This window comes from Branchiostoma floridae, chromosome 1 (genome assembly GCF_000003815.2).
Source record: "Branchiostoma floridae strain S238N-H82 chromosome 1, Bfl_VNyyK, whole genome shotgun sequence".
In the NCBI taxonomy this organism is placed as follows: domain Eukaryota; kingdom Metazoa; phylum Chordata; class Leptocardii; order Amphioxiformes; family Branchiostomatidae; genus Branchiostoma; species Branchiostoma floridae.
In genome coordinates, this window is record NC_049979.1 from 23,919,303 (window position 1) to 23,934,862 (window position 15,560).

General features: G+C 39.5%; 1 protein-coding gene across 2 annotated transcripts in view; it reads left to right on the plus strand.

Moving 5' to 3' along the window:
- Window positions 1-15,560, plus strand: part of LOC118430234 (protein dispatched homolog 1-like) — a 36,230-nt gene that overhangs the window by 15,368 nt on the left and 5,302 nt on the right. The window contains exons 2-6 of one of the 2 annotated variants that reach the window (XM_035840945.1): window positions 2,925-3,026; window positions 12,430-12,553; window positions 12,914-13,086; window positions 13,278-13,415; window positions 14,959-15,368. In XM_035840945.1, the coding sequence (XP_035696838.1) occupies window positions 3,022-3,026; window positions 12,430-12,553; window positions 12,914-13,086; window positions 13,278-13,415; window positions 14,959-15,368 (850 nt within the window). In that variant the 5' untranslated portion in view covers window positions 2,925-3,021. The remainder of the gene's footprint in view (window positions 1-2,924; window positions 3,027-12,429; window positions 12,554-12,913; window positions 13,087-13,277; window positions 13,416-14,958; window positions 15,369-15,560) is intronic. The other variant, XM_035840953.1, reaches the window with a different exon arrangement.

Consider the following 15,560-nt stretch of genomic DNA (forward strand, 5'->3'; position numbering starts at 1 on the left):
TACCATCGTAGCAAAATATTGTCCTTACAAATACAAATGAAGCTTCTTGCACAGATGTTGACATTGTCAAGTGAAAGTACACCTGCGCAAGGCAGATTGCAGGTGGTTTATTACCTTGCTAGTGGTGGTCCAAAGGCTTACAGGTGAACCTTGTCCAACTAATTGGACTGTACAAGGGTTTACATTATTTATGATGCTTGAATAAAGTACCCCCTTCTGACATTAACCAAGACTGTGCACTTATGTGTGTAGCATATTGTAACTGCTCCAGGCAGCGAGACCTTGTGTTGGACAGGCTACCATTAGATCTGCAACCAACTGTACATCTGTTATAATGGACTGTTCCACACTGCTGCTTTCAAGATGGGGGGTGTTAATTCTACATTAGGCTACAGCAAGTAAATTTTATGGATGACATCAGCGCGCACATTTATTTTCGCCTGATTAAAAAAAAGAATCTTTTTCTTATGCAGGGATGGTCAATGCAGGGTTGTAGCCAGCCTGAAATCATATTCCGTCCCTTGATTTTGAATGGCTTTGGCGTGGCGTTCCTAGGGGGATCCGGGGGCATGCTCCCAAGAAAAATTTTGAAGTCTAGACCCTCTGAAAAGCTATTTCCTGCATTTTGAGGGTTAAATTTTGCTCACAGAGGACGGAATGGGTAAAAATGTTTTCCGTCCCCAGATGCAAAATTCCGTCAAAGAACGGAAGGACAGGTGCTGGCTACAACCCTGGGTCAATGGATGGATATTTGCTGTGGGCTTACTAGAAAACACTGCTACAGTGGCCAGAAATAATCATCCCTTCAATAACTACAGACATGCCAAATTTTGAACAAATCCATCAAATTCGAAAAGGATGTTATCTGACAGTCTGGATGTTATCACAAGTTATAGGTGCAAACCCACAAACAGAAACAGCCCCCCTGTTGTAGATGAACCTCCTCTCAGAAGTAATAAAACACAGTACAGTATTATAGCTGGTCAGGAGTATTCTGTTCTAGATCCTGATTTAAAAGGGGGACGGCATTGAATGGCAGTTGGAGATGGGAGAGAGTAAAGAAATCTTTCCCATCCTGTTATTGTATACCAGTGTCCACTTTCATATGTGTCTTGTCAGTCATCCAGCTTTATCCTATATGATAGCCATATAGTATGATATACATCTTGATATCTGTTGATACCCAAGGATAATGCTGATCTCCAAGCAGATCTATTAGTTGGCAATATAGCATCCACGGGCATTATGGATAATGCAATGTTCGCAGTCTATGTCATTATCAAATGTCCTTTTATTTCTGTGGCTGCAGATTCAACAGCATTTTCCTAAATTAATCTTGACGCATCATACACAGATTGACATCAATTGGAGATGAAAGCACACAAAGGGATTGTATCACGGAAAGTAATTATGGACCTGCTACAATGCCATTATACTGTTATCAAATTGTACAATATAGAATGTGTAGGAATTAAAGGCAGTATGATTTGGTAAAAAAATTTCATTGCTTTGTCATAAAACTAACAGTAACAGCAGTATACAGTATAACTTATTTTATCCATTAAAGTTCCATATTATTTGTTTATAAATCTTCTGTTGCAAATAAGAGATATACTGTGATTATAGAAATCAACAGGTTTAGATTTACCATATTGAATGTATAATCATCAGACAGCTAAATGTGTTTTCAGAGTTTTCTTTGTATCAATATCAAATCTTTAGACTTAATCAATGTGTCAAGGCTGCATAGACTGGGCTGCCAAGGACTAAAGACTACATGTATAAGCATTTTTGTGCACCCAAAATTGGAGCTGTAGTCACAAGTCACATAAAAAAGTCCTGCCTGAGTAATCATGTATGTAAGACCCTCTGCTGTAAGTATCGAACTGTCTTACCCAACCATGCAACCACCATCATGCAATCCCCTGGGCCCAGGACACATTCAATACCAACACATTCAATATCATAACAATGAAAATTGATTGACAGCAGCATCCATGTCTGCAGCAGCCATTTTAATTTAATTGGAGAATTTTTACAGGTGCTAGCCTGGTAACCATCCAATGGGCAATTAAGCAATGGCCTTCTCCTGTCAGTCTATCTTTCCAAATTATTGGCCTTATTGTGATTACTATATCATAGATTGAGGCTTAAGTGTAGGCGTATTACATGATGATTGATCATGTACCAAATGTATATATCATCCAGCTACATGTATCCTATTGAGCAACTCCCTGGCCTCAGCAAGAATTGCCCAGTCCTGTGAGTGTGAGTGGTTGCTGATGAGTGAGACCAGGTTTGACTGTATATTCAAGCTTTACCACATCCTGTGTAGAATTTACTCACAGCATAGGTCAGGCTAACTGTATGTTTGAACAGTTTAAGTACGCTTTCTCCACTCACTCCTTAGGTAAACATGAGGATTTCCTCTGCCGAAGTATATCTTTGAAGCCTGAAGTACCTTTTTGATTATTTCCTCTCCCCAACAACGCTGCCTGCAACTGGTAGTTTTGGATCTTCATCATATTTTACCCTCAACTTCCAGTGCTTGGCAAAATTGTCAGGAAACTACACAGACTGTTAAATCAAACTAGAAATGTAACATTTGCATTCAAGTATTTAATGTTGTACCCTTAACAATGGTCTAGCCTAACTAAACTAACTGCTCTGTTACTTTGTTCTTACTCAAGCACAGTCATATATGGTGACCAGCCCCTCCAGCTCTGTCCTGCCACTTGTTACATAATGACATCAAACACCACAGAGTGTCTGACACTTCACCAGTTACCATGGTGACAGCTGTCTGGTCCAGGTCATTGACCTTATTTCTTTGAAGAATTACAAGAAGAACTGGAGCATAAAAGGATAAAGAATATGTCTCCCTTCTGTGAAGGTAAACATAATCATGCATGTCTTTTCCCCAGATGTACTGTATGCTTGCTGAAATGAAGAGATGCCATCCAGTGCTGTAGTGAAAGTTTAAACTTCCGCTGGTGATCTGTTTAATCAGCAGAATACAACATGGGGTAAGTGCTTTATCTTTTTCTTTTAATTAAAAGTTTTAACTTTGACTTTCATTAGTGAATTATAAAGCTACATTTAACTTGAAGTACCGTAATCCACGTAGTTCAAATTGAACATTGTTCAGAGTTTTTGCTCTTGGATGTTGCCCAAATCAGGTCCAGTGAAACGTTGTCCACCCTTACTGCACATTAATCTTGTCTATCCTCGATGAATCTGTGACAACAGACAAGATACTGCATAACCTATTATGTGTGTTTGGCCAATTTGCAGTGCTCAAAATAAATCACTGTCACTTACATAACTGTATTTTTTTATTGGTCCTCTCATTCTTTGCAATTATGATATATAACAAGCAGTTAGGTACATGTAATGTACTGTAATAAAGTATGAAGTTTGTAATAGGTTGCATTATTGACACAAACCACACGTATCAAGTCATTTCTTTTGTTGATAGTTCCAGAAGCAATGTTGTATTTTACTAGTGCTATCGTGTTCTGGACGAACTTGAAGATAATGATTTTGATTGATAGATCCCAAAGGAGCAGGCTTGTTGGAGTAAAGGTGCTTACCTAGGATTATAATGAAGCTTGCTGAACTCCATGTTACCCAAGGGATGCGTTATGGTGATTGATAGGATAGTTATAGACTTGTTGTTGTGCACTCACTTTGCCCTACACAGTTATTCTTACCTTAGACAATAACACTCAACGTTTTAGGTGTCATTTGTATGTGTGATTCATTGGACAGCATAACTTGAAAAGCTATGGATGGATCCTTACAATATTTGGTAGGGGGGGTAGGCATCAGGAAAAGAAAGGTCAAGTTCGATAAATGACCTCCTAGCAACATTTCAAGGTACAACATGGACACTACCATTTTGATATCTCGTGTTTTGGGCATGACATGGTCATGGTTTTTTATGACAGAAAGGGACAGATTTTGTTTCAAAGTTTGAATGAGAATAACTCATGAAGGGATTGACGGATTGTTATGGTTTATGACTTGTACATACCATGTGACTGTGAGATCGCGTAGCACAGCGGCAGCGTGTTGGCCTTGAGACCGAGAGGTCTCGAGTTCAAACCCGGCTGCCGTGTCACCGATCTTGTGCCCTCGGAAAAGGCACTTTACACGACTTTCCTCACCTCACTCAGGTGAAAATGAGTACCTCACCCCATGCACGATGGGAGAGCCACACCCTATGCACATTAAAAAAAACAACCACACGTGCGATGGTGCAGTGTGCAATGGAGCAAACCATTCCGTCTGGAGTTGGTGATTCACTACAAATCACGCGGACGGAGGCCTGGCGAGCCTCTGTCTCGTATCAGCCATATGGTGATTTACATCATTCACCATTCCCCGGAGAGGAGATAGGCGCGGAATAACTTCAATAAAAACTAGAGTTCATCGAACACATCCCTTCGCCAAATAATCATGCCTTTATTAATACTTTAAGGTCTTTTTCATGTATTACTAAATAGTACCTACCCCAATAGCAAATGACTGCATGAACTTGTGTTCCTCACAAACCCACAAATGCTACCAAAGATAACTTTCTTGGCCAACTGGTGACAATGGAATTATGTACACTGTTGTGATACTTTCTAGCGCAACTTTCATAATCATAGTGCTTTATTAAAATCATGTAGTCTCTACCAGACTCCAGCCTGGCCGAATAGTATTGATGATAGGGGGCATTGGACTGTGACCAAAGATGACCTCAGTGGTAGCATCCCTAGTCAATCAGAATTTCATGCTTGTCAAGAGGATTTTCACAGTGTTAGGGCGTCCAGGTCACAAGGCTTCTCAGGCAAAACATCTGGCAAACAGCTGTGACCTTAAATATAGGTAAAAATGAGATGCATCTGTATATAGAAAACACTGTTTATTTCTGTTAATTGCATAACTTTCCCTAAGTAATTATATCAAATAGATGTTGATAATCAACCAAAGTACCTAGCTACCAAAAACAAAAAATATCCATCAATCTCCTCTGCAGTTATCCTTCTTAAAAGCTACAAACTACAAAGACCCACTGCAGTTCCAAACAAGCTGCTAGGGGGCCCAAAATTAGACCATTGACTCCTAGTACCAACAGCTATCCACCATTAAAAAATCATGAACCTGGCACTTCTGGAAAATTTAGGCGCAAACTTTGATGCTCACTTGCAGTACCAAAACAAGTCGCCAGGAGGCCCATTATCGAACTTGACCTTCCTTTCTGTGTCCCCTACCTATCAACCAAATATCATTAGCATCCATAAAGAACATCTCGAGTTATCTTGCATACAGACAAACGCACTTACATACAAAGCCAGCTACAGCACCATAGGTAAAAGGTAGCTAAACCATTCTTGCACATGACAATCCTTTCCACAACCGCTAAACACCTGCCAAATATCGTGGAAATCGCCCAGCTACATTTTGACTTATGCTTCCCGAAAAAACACCAAAAAAAATACCAAGCTCGCTAATGTACCGTAGGAAAACGCCAGGTAACCCATTTTCGAACTAGGCATGCATTTCAACAACCGCTACACACCTGCAAAAAATAAAAAAAGTTCCATCCACAATTTCTCGAGTTATATCCTGTTGACCTACATACAGACCCAAGTCAGGCAAAAACATAATCTTCTTGGCGAAGCTAATAAGTGTCAAGCATCAGATCAGAAGCAGACCAATATCTACCGATGCAAACCCATTAAATAGAGTGCAAGTCTCTGCTGAAATCTTCAGAGCCTTTTTGCCTGCTTTCAATGTCGTGTGGTGCCATCCCGTGGAAAATACAACGTAACAAGACGGTGGTTTCAGGTAATTGGCACAGCCTCCAGGAACATGCATTAATTTTGTTGCCATTTGTCTTGCATGAGAGTTTTCGTGCCAGTATAATGGACATGAAGTCACGCGAAGACTTTATTATGCAATGCCGAAGTTTTAACATCAAGTGTGTGATAGGCACATGTACATGTGTGAAGGTTCCGGGTCGGAATTTTTTGTGAGTCCGTACCACAAAAGTAAGTATTCATGATTTAATCAATTCATAGGTGTACCCCCTCGTTTTGGTTCGCAATTTTTCGGCTACTGCTATAGCAGTGTATAATCTTTTGTATTTCACGAAAAGTCTGTTCTTCGTAGTATTTTTCGATGGCGCAGATTTTGCCATGCGGCTAATACTTCCTTATATTATTCGCTTCAAGATTGCATAAAATCAGAATTAAAAACTGGAGGCAGAATGATCCATCAGAGGCCATTTTGACAAAAAGTCTAAAATGATTATGTACATGTAGAAGAGACCACCACAAACATTGGTTCACAGACCTTACACAAGACAAAAAAAAATTCTTTTTATCCAACAAATTTTCGGGGCTTCCCAATAATATGTCTAGGCTGTACTATTGAATAAATATACAATGCATGAGCATAACCAAGAACACCTTCCTTGCAAGGAATGCAGACTAATTACATGTACAATACTGTATTAGTTAGTGGTGGCAAACAGTCCTCCACTGTGATTTTCTGACAACACAAATATCATGCATTTCCAATGTATTACTACAGTGTATTTAGAACACCAAAGCTTGTTTTTCTCTTCTTCTGCCAATAATACTGAATTTACAAACACAACAATCCCAAAACAGCAAGATGAAACACCCCAGGATTCCTTTTCTAGTTGGCTATATATATGTATATTGTACAGGGTCCAAAATCAGATTTTTAACACAAGTACTATGAGAGACATTTTATTATCTTTCTAAGACTTAGGTGTCAAGAATATGGTTTATACTACAATGATGTATACTTTGTTATCTTGACATACATAGACCTACGAAAATATTTGAGTGCACCCACAGAAAAAAATTGGATGCGCAGCTACTGTTTTGGGTGCACCAAGGTGCACAAGCACCCAGTATTTTGAGGCCTGTTACTTATAGCTCTAAACAACACCAAACATTTATGGTGTTAGATTAGAACCTTCACTCTTCCAAACTGGTACTGGTGCTTGATTTGGCATACTGAAGGTTACGAGTCCAAAGATAGTCCGTTACAAACAAAATATATTTCAGAGTAAATATAATGTCCTCATGATTATTTTTTTAGGGTTGCTAACTGTGTATGCGGAGGTTTCAACAGAATTATTTCTCGAGCCAGATCTGTTTTTGACCAACCTAATCATAACGTCACACGGTGAGTGTTGAAAAAACATGAAGTTTCAAAAAATCACTTTCATCTGTGAGATGGGTACTTGTATTATAGAGTTAGAATATGACATAAAATGTTTGGCGTCATTCTTTCATGACATCAAGCAAATTGTACAAATAGCATTGAGCAGTTCTTTGAAGAGCAAAATTAAATTTTGAATAGCTGAGAGTTTTGATTTTCATTTTATTTGATGAAACCCATGCATCAAATACCATTGAGGGTACAGACTAGGGCAACAGTAGGTGCTTGGGAGTTACAAGACTAGTCTTATTGTACGTTTGTAATGCATCTTGCGAAGGGCAGTGATACATTTTGCTTTGCAGATTTGTTAGATCATGTATAGAGTAAGACTTAGAGAGTTGATTCTAAAGCAAAATTTGTCTATGAAGAATGGCAAAGTTAAAAAGTCGCTAACATGTGACATGTTAGCCTTGTAACGTGTCTGCGAGGGATGATTAATAAGATAAGTTGCACAACTTAAATTTTGGGAGTCCAACACAGCTGCATTTTATGTCGTCTACCAAAATTCACGGTCACCATTGTGAGCATTACTTTAATTTGCAAGCAACACCCGCGTGGGCAAGTAACTTTTAGATAAAAGAGGAGGGGAAAAAATGGACAATTGAGTTGCCACATGAGTCGTGCAGGTCAATTTGCATATAACTGGGAGTGTAATTAGATACCCCCTTCTTTCAAGGTGAAATATGAAGGGAAGCTTCACCATGCATTTGGACTTGTTTTTATTGCAACTTTTTACATTTTCAAAAGGATGTCAACTGGAAAGTTAAATGACATTGAGTTGAAATTTGGTGGATGGTTCATACATGTACTTAATAATTATACCCCAAAATTTGAGTTGTGTACCTTATTTCTGGGTGTGGCTGAGAACTTGTATGCTTGTGTGCCCTTTAGGCACGTGTTAAGAGAACAATTTGCATACTCCCAAAGATGTTGACCTTCCTTATTGTATTGATCCACTAAGCACAATTTACTCGAAACGTGGAGACCCAACCGGGAAGATTGGAGCAATTTTTATGCAGCGAGTGTGATTGGACAATCAAATCCTTTGGCACTCTCCTTATTAACTATAAAAGTCATCTCATGCAGTATACCGAAACCTGTTGAGATTGAAATGCTGACGGGAATACATGATGGGAATTTATGTGCTGTTTGTTAAGCATACATTTCATGCATCTTCATTGAGGGATTTGTTGATTAGACTTCAGTATACATAACTGTAATTTCAGTCATTGGTTGTCAACATTAGCAAGTCATTATATTTATGATTTTCATCAGTATTTCTGAAATAAATAGCTTGTTGTTCATCCACCATTTCTATCCTGGTAATAAGCCATTTTGTGTTTGAGAGTATCCCTAGAGTCCTAAAAATGAATGTAATGTCAGTAGAGATTTTTTTTCTTCTTTTGATATTGCCTAGCAACTACTGGCTGGATTTGCAAATTCAAGAATTATTAACATTTTCCTTTACATTGATTTGTTAAATCCCTCACAAATTCCTGAAAAGGTCTACAAGAAGGATTTGAAGCATTGTAGCCTTTTAGTTTACGTGATATAGATTCAAGTTTTTAAAGGACGATTCAGACAATTACTTGGCGATTGTTATCATACGCAATAAAACAAAGCATTGAAAAACCTCAGATCTATTTTCAAAGGACAAGAGAATCATGCCTTGGGTGAAATGTTGGTTACATCAGCATGCACGCAGTCCTACGTGCACAAGTGTTCTGAATACAGAAGCAGTTTGGATTACTTGATAAGGAAATAACAGGTGTTCTGATATGATCCCAAACTTTGCCGCGGGCTCTCCCATTGACTGCACCCATTCAGTGGCTAATGATGCTGGCGGGTTTTAGGCGGAGTCCTGTGAATTAGGCTCTATCGATTTTGGTCCTGCCGGGAATTTTGGCTTGTTATCAGAAAGGGATCTTTGGTGGTGCATGGAGGCTACAGCAAAGTATAGTTTGGTTTGTGGCTGTAGCCCCTAATTGTAAGTATTGGGCATTTTGGAAAAAGACTGGGAAGGTAATAAATGTACATGTAGACTTTTGCATATCTTAATACTAACACAGGATTTATTTAGATGTAGCCATCACTGACAACAAGTACCAGTATAGATGCCTTATCAAATAATCCACCAGAAAAATGACATAAATGAATAGGCAGCCATCAAATTAGGTGTCTGTTGTATGTGATAGAAAAATAGGACTATATTAGTCTATCTAATTTTCAGCGTCAATCAATCCAATTTCTGTCTCCTTCGAAGATTTGATCATATCATTGACCTATATACAAAATGTATGAGTTTTATCAATGTTTCGAGTACATGCAAATTTGTAACCATTTGAGAATCTACAACATCACTAGCAGCAAGGCTTAAATTGTACACGTACTCGTACTGATGAAAAATGCCTACAATTTAAGCTGGTCCCCTCAGTAATTTCATGGAGCATTTACTTCGTCCATTACTTTAATAACATTTCACGGGACAGAGACGACTGTGGCTGCCAACAATCTGTATGGGGCAATTTCCATGCAGTATCTTGAAAAGCAAAGTAGAAACCAGTCCCCAACGAATAGACGGTAAGATTTGGCTGCTGTTGCCGTTAATCCCATGTGACTTTGCGATGTATATCGGAAGTTATGACTACTAAGTCTCCTGAATAGGTTGACCAACAGGACTTATAACAGCAAGGGATGAAGGAATTATAGTATTACTTGTGGTGTGCACAGAATAGAAATAGTGCAATCAATTTAGCATGTACCTAATGCATGCTGAATGAAGCAGCAATTGCTAGAATCCATTTATTGCAAAATTTTGATAAATGATTAAGCTGGGGACATAGAAGTTCTGGATCTGACACCTGAGTGATGAAAACATTATCATGTTCCCCTCATTTCTTTTGCAATAGAAAAAAGTGATATAAAAAAAACACCAAAGCTATGTCCCTTTTATATTGACACCCCATTATGTAGACTGCCAAAATCTAAAAGAGAAGCTAGAAAGAGAGAGTTTTAGATAGGAAACATAACATAGTTTTATAGACAAGTGCAACTCAGATCTGCAGTACATGGTAGAAAGATTTATTGCCAGCTATCCTCAAACAAGCTATTGAGCAGCAACAAGCTTGAAGATAACCTGTTGATACCATATATTGTGAAATGTTTGTGATGGTTTTATTTTAGTGGAATTTCTAATGCTGAGGTTTTGTAATTTTACCGTACTGCAGAATACTTTCTACCGTGAACTTCAAATGTCAAGAAAACGTCCATTTTCCTTTTGGACTTTTCCCTTTTACGAAATAAAACCACTGTGAAAGTCAAGTGCATTTATTTTCTTTGCTTTGAATCAAGCTGAAATACTGTAGAAAATGATTTATTTCAAAATTTTATTTGCTAAGTTTCAATACTTCAAAAGATTGCCCAATGTTTCTTTATCTACAAGGCCAATTACAACATATGCATCAAGCCACTCTTCCTCATTGGATTGATAATATAATTGGACAATCAATTTTTATGTTTTATACATTCTATTATTTAGATGACAGTCTGTGATACAACAGGCATACCCAAAGCCCAGCACAGATCGATCAGTACACGTAACGTTCCAGGAAAGGTATTGAGCTGCTGGTTTTTCCACCTGTCACACTGTGAAAGTCAATAAGGACATCAGGGCCTTTCCAGGGCTCAAGTATGGACAATTAGGCAGACAGGGATGAGCTACATGTAAGGACAGTCGTGCTCTAACATTCTCCCTGCTGCTTAACCCCGTAACCAATACAAAAATTGGTACCCAAAGGCATTACCTCTACAGGAAGGTGGTTAAGGAGACATATGGAGTGGGATCTGGCATTTTGTTTTATTTCTCTTTAGGCTACAGCATGTATGCTATAAGAGGCCTTGCCTTGTAAATTACTAATCTTGATATAGTGAGGATAGTTATCCCAAAAGGTAACACATAATTCTGGCTTTGAAATTCAAGGATAATGTCTTTTAAGAAAATCCCTAACAAATTCCTAAAGAGGTCTACAGAAAGGGTTTGAAGCATACATGTGCATGTAGTTATTATGTAGCAAGCAAATTCTTGCCAACAGACACTTTAAAAGTTAGTGTATCAAATGTTTTGTTATTTAATGCACATTTTGCGTACATGAAAAATTCAAGTCAAAGGCTATACATGTAGGTAAACATGACCAAAGCTGCATGAAGTACCCCTATGCCCTTACGCAAGACGACACCCTTGATTCTCCTCATCAGTATGTAGTTTGCATGCATCACCACACACGAAAGCAATGCCAAGTCCACGAAAAGTCACCGCTAATGAGACCTGGTGGTCCGTGTCTTTGTACTGCCAATGAAATTTGCACTGAGCTTGGTTTAATCTTCATGCGACTTCTTGTGAATGTCAGAGGTGTGCCAGAAATAGTTCTCTTGACCTTGTGGAGAGCTTTGAAGACTTTCAGAAGTCAGCTTTATTTTACAGCAGAATGTGCACTTGCACTGTGCTATAGTAAGGATGTTATATAACATCCTTGGCTATGGAAATGACAGGGCATTGACTGCTCTTCATGTGACTTACATAAAGCTAAGGGCACAACCCGCCGTACATGCAATTTGTTTTTTTGGGAGGCCACGTCTGCCATGTATTAATGAAAACGTGGGGAACGACTGGCAAGAGAAGGGAGGGAGTACGTCGACGCTCGGCACACAAAGTTTTGCCTGCACGTTAAGTTCTACGGTATGTCTGCGTGCTCCAAAATCTGTAGGATTCCCTACAAGTTCGTACGGAAGCAGTACTTACCACTTACGGATCCCAAAAGATTGCCCACGTTTTGGCACGTAGACAGCACGTATTTGCACGTACGGCAGGTTGTGCCCTTAGCTTAACCCGCTACACATATTTCAATGGTCACGCAGCTACATGTACTTAATAAGCTGTATTATTTTTATATATTCCCCTCCTCCTTTGATATATTCCACAGACTCTTTCAGAGATTTGTTAGCAATTATATTTTATCATCTCAATATATTTTCATTAACTCATCTTTCATTCAGAGCCAAGGTTAAGTAATTTCAATACCAAACAGATATTCAAAGATCATTACAGGGTCAAAAAAATGTTAACTTGAATCTGATTAACTTACCAATCTGATTAAAACTAAAAGACTTTTTTTTATTTTTCAGATACTCCAAGGTGGTGGCTAACCATGCCTTTGTGGTGTTTGGCATTGCTGTGGCCATGCTGGTCACCTGTGCTGTGGTCAGCTTCACCGTCCACCAACTGCCCAACTTCTCCGACCCAATTGCAGTGAGTCCAGTATTCAAAGCCTTGTAGTTGAAACTACTGTTAAAAAAGGATGTCCTAGGCCATGTTTATTTGATTATATGGATGACATCCTCTGGGAACCCAAGAACTGTTGCAAGTGTGCTTATTGCTTATTTACATGTATGGTTGAAAAACTTTTTTGGGATACCGCTGAAAATTGATGCGCTCGTGAATGTCATCCATATAATCAAATCAACATGGCATTAAGGTTAAAAAAGAATATTTAGGTCATTTATTATGAGTTTGTTTATTCCCATATTTCTTAATTCTATTCTAATGTATGATTTATTTAGAGAAGCGCACAATAACCACATACCATTTAAACCTTTTTATGTTCTGTAGGGGTTCGAGCCACGAGGAACTGTGCTTGGTGACCGGCTGTTCAGCTGGGACAACCTGAACGATGCCACCTGCAGCTTCTCCGGCTGCATGCTGCACAATATTCCTCTCAAGTTCGCCCACGAACAACAACCCAAGGATGACAGCCACGAGGATGATGATGATGAAGATCCAAGGTATCTTGTCTGTCCAAAGGCTCTCTAGCTGAAAATAAGTTTCCTAGCGAACATCAGTCCTCTTACTCTTATTGTCCAACATGTAGACTTTTCTATGTTCGTCCTGTACAGTGGCACTTCTTCTGTGTTGTCAGTCCCTTTTCTTGACTGAAAGTCTGTTTGTACCACCTTGACCACTGCACTCGCCGTAGGGCAACTGACCAGGACCGCCTGCCGGTGGTGGAACTTGAACTTGTCCACCATTCCTTTGACCACTCGGGGAATGGCCTGTGGGATTCCCTGCCGCCCAATCTCTACCAGACAACGGGCATGGATCTGTTCGATGACTGGTACCATCTGGACTTTGAAATACATTCAACACTAAACCAAAGCTTGTTCTACTAACCAAAACTCCCTCCCACTCCAAGCCTCTTTTGATACACATCACCAGGTTGCTAGATGCCAACCAGTTGAATGTACATGTAGATGTTCCTTGTTTTAATTCTTAAAAGGGGACTCAACCCCAGAAGCAAGCGTTGTTTCTGAAATACCACATTTTTATGACTACAAAATGAACCAAATTTGTAAACTTTCATCACTGATTTAGGAGGAAATGAACCATTTATAGTCCGATAACTGAATATATAGCTTCCCCCATGCATGTTGGGAATAGTGGAGACCTTACAAAACAATGTAGCTTATGTGTTCCTATGGGGTCATTGCTCAAGATCTTTTTTTACTCGAAGCAAGAATAGAATTAAGACTGAAGATTGATGAACAACTATTCACATACACAGCACAAATATTGTTTTCAATATCAACCATAAACTTCCTAACCTTGCCCAATTTTCCTAAAGACACTTTTTCAGACCTTAAGTATTTATTTTCTGGGGAGATTGCCAGAGATGAAAGTCAATACCCAAAGCAAGTGGAAAATGAAGTTGCTAGGACTACATGTATATGTTGACAAGCAATTATCCAGAAACACATTGCAAAAGTAATTTCTAAGATCAACCCAACATTTCTTGACATCGCCCCAGCGGAAATTTGTCCCATGGTTGTGATTTGTCTGGCTGTAATTTCTCTTGGGGGTACTCAGGGGGTTATCAGAATGTTACTGCTGTATGATGCAACTGCCACTTAGTTCAAAGTCAATGTCAAGTTGCCAATAAAATAATTGTCAGAATGCAGAAAAATATTGTTTGTTGAGCGATATCATCTGCATAACAAGAAAACTTTGCCTCTGGAGTTGAGTCCCCGTGGACAACCCATCAATCTTCATCCCCAGACCTCATCAGCCGTTTGTCAGGACTTACAATGTACCTTAACCAAGGTTGCAGAGGAGAAGTTCTATAACACCCTTGCTGATCCAGTTTTTATTTAACAAGTTGTTTGCCAAATTTGGCCTTACCAACAAGTACAGTTACTGTCTTGAAAGTAATGCTTTGTTTCTACTGCCAAACCCTCCCCTTACCAAGAAAATGAATCTCAGCATGCTATAATTGGACAATTTATTTTCACTAAATGTCAGTGCAGTACATAACGGTTAACACTGGATATTCATTGTACTTTAAAGTGGCTATATTCTAAATTGTTTTCCTTAAAGAAAAGTTTGTACAAGTGGCATTCTCCGGGGATTTTCAGAGCGGCAGCATTTCTTAATTTTTTGATGGAGGAGGGCTTGATTTCTGGCAGTTCTCTATACCAGGGAAGGTAGTTGGCTGGCAGAATGAGTGCTGCTGGTCAACTCCCTTCCCCGGTATAGAGAACCTTGAATCAGCCCCCTCCCCAAAAGAAAAAGAAAAAAACACTGCCGCTCTGAAAGTCTACAAAGGCTAGTGTATGAGAGCACTAGACACATGTACTGACTTGTCTTAACCACCCTTTATACAGGTATGATGATGACGATGACTATGATGATGAGGGGGACTACAGGGTGGTACGGCCAGGTGTGGTAGAAGACATGCAAGGAGAAGGCAGGCCTTACCCCGGGCGGGTGGAAAACATTGGGTTCACGGCATCATCTGCCACAGCTGCACCTCCGTCACCCGAGCAGCCAACGGAGTGGAGCTCCAACAACGGGACGCTGGTGCTGGACTCTCCTGGTCAGGACTTTGTTGACATCACCGCCTCACCGAGCGCCGCCTCGCCTGCCACTGCTGTAGAGACCAGGGTGGTCAGCCCCGTCGGTCAGAAGTGGACGTCCACACCGCTCACGCACAGGCCCAGACAGAAGAGGACCATTGGCCTCTGTCATCTCAATCCCAGACCTCTCCAAGTCACCTTCCCATGTAACAACCCAAGTGAGTCGTGTCGTGTTTTAGCAAAATGTCTTGACAGCTCATTACGGTTCACATGAGTATATTGTTTGCAAGTCGGTTTAGTGACTATTGCAAATCAGTAACACTAGCAGACATGATAATCCATCAAATTATCTTGTTTTGTTTTGTTTCAAAGTGTCTTGTTTTGTTATGAAAGTTAAACTTGCTTTAGGA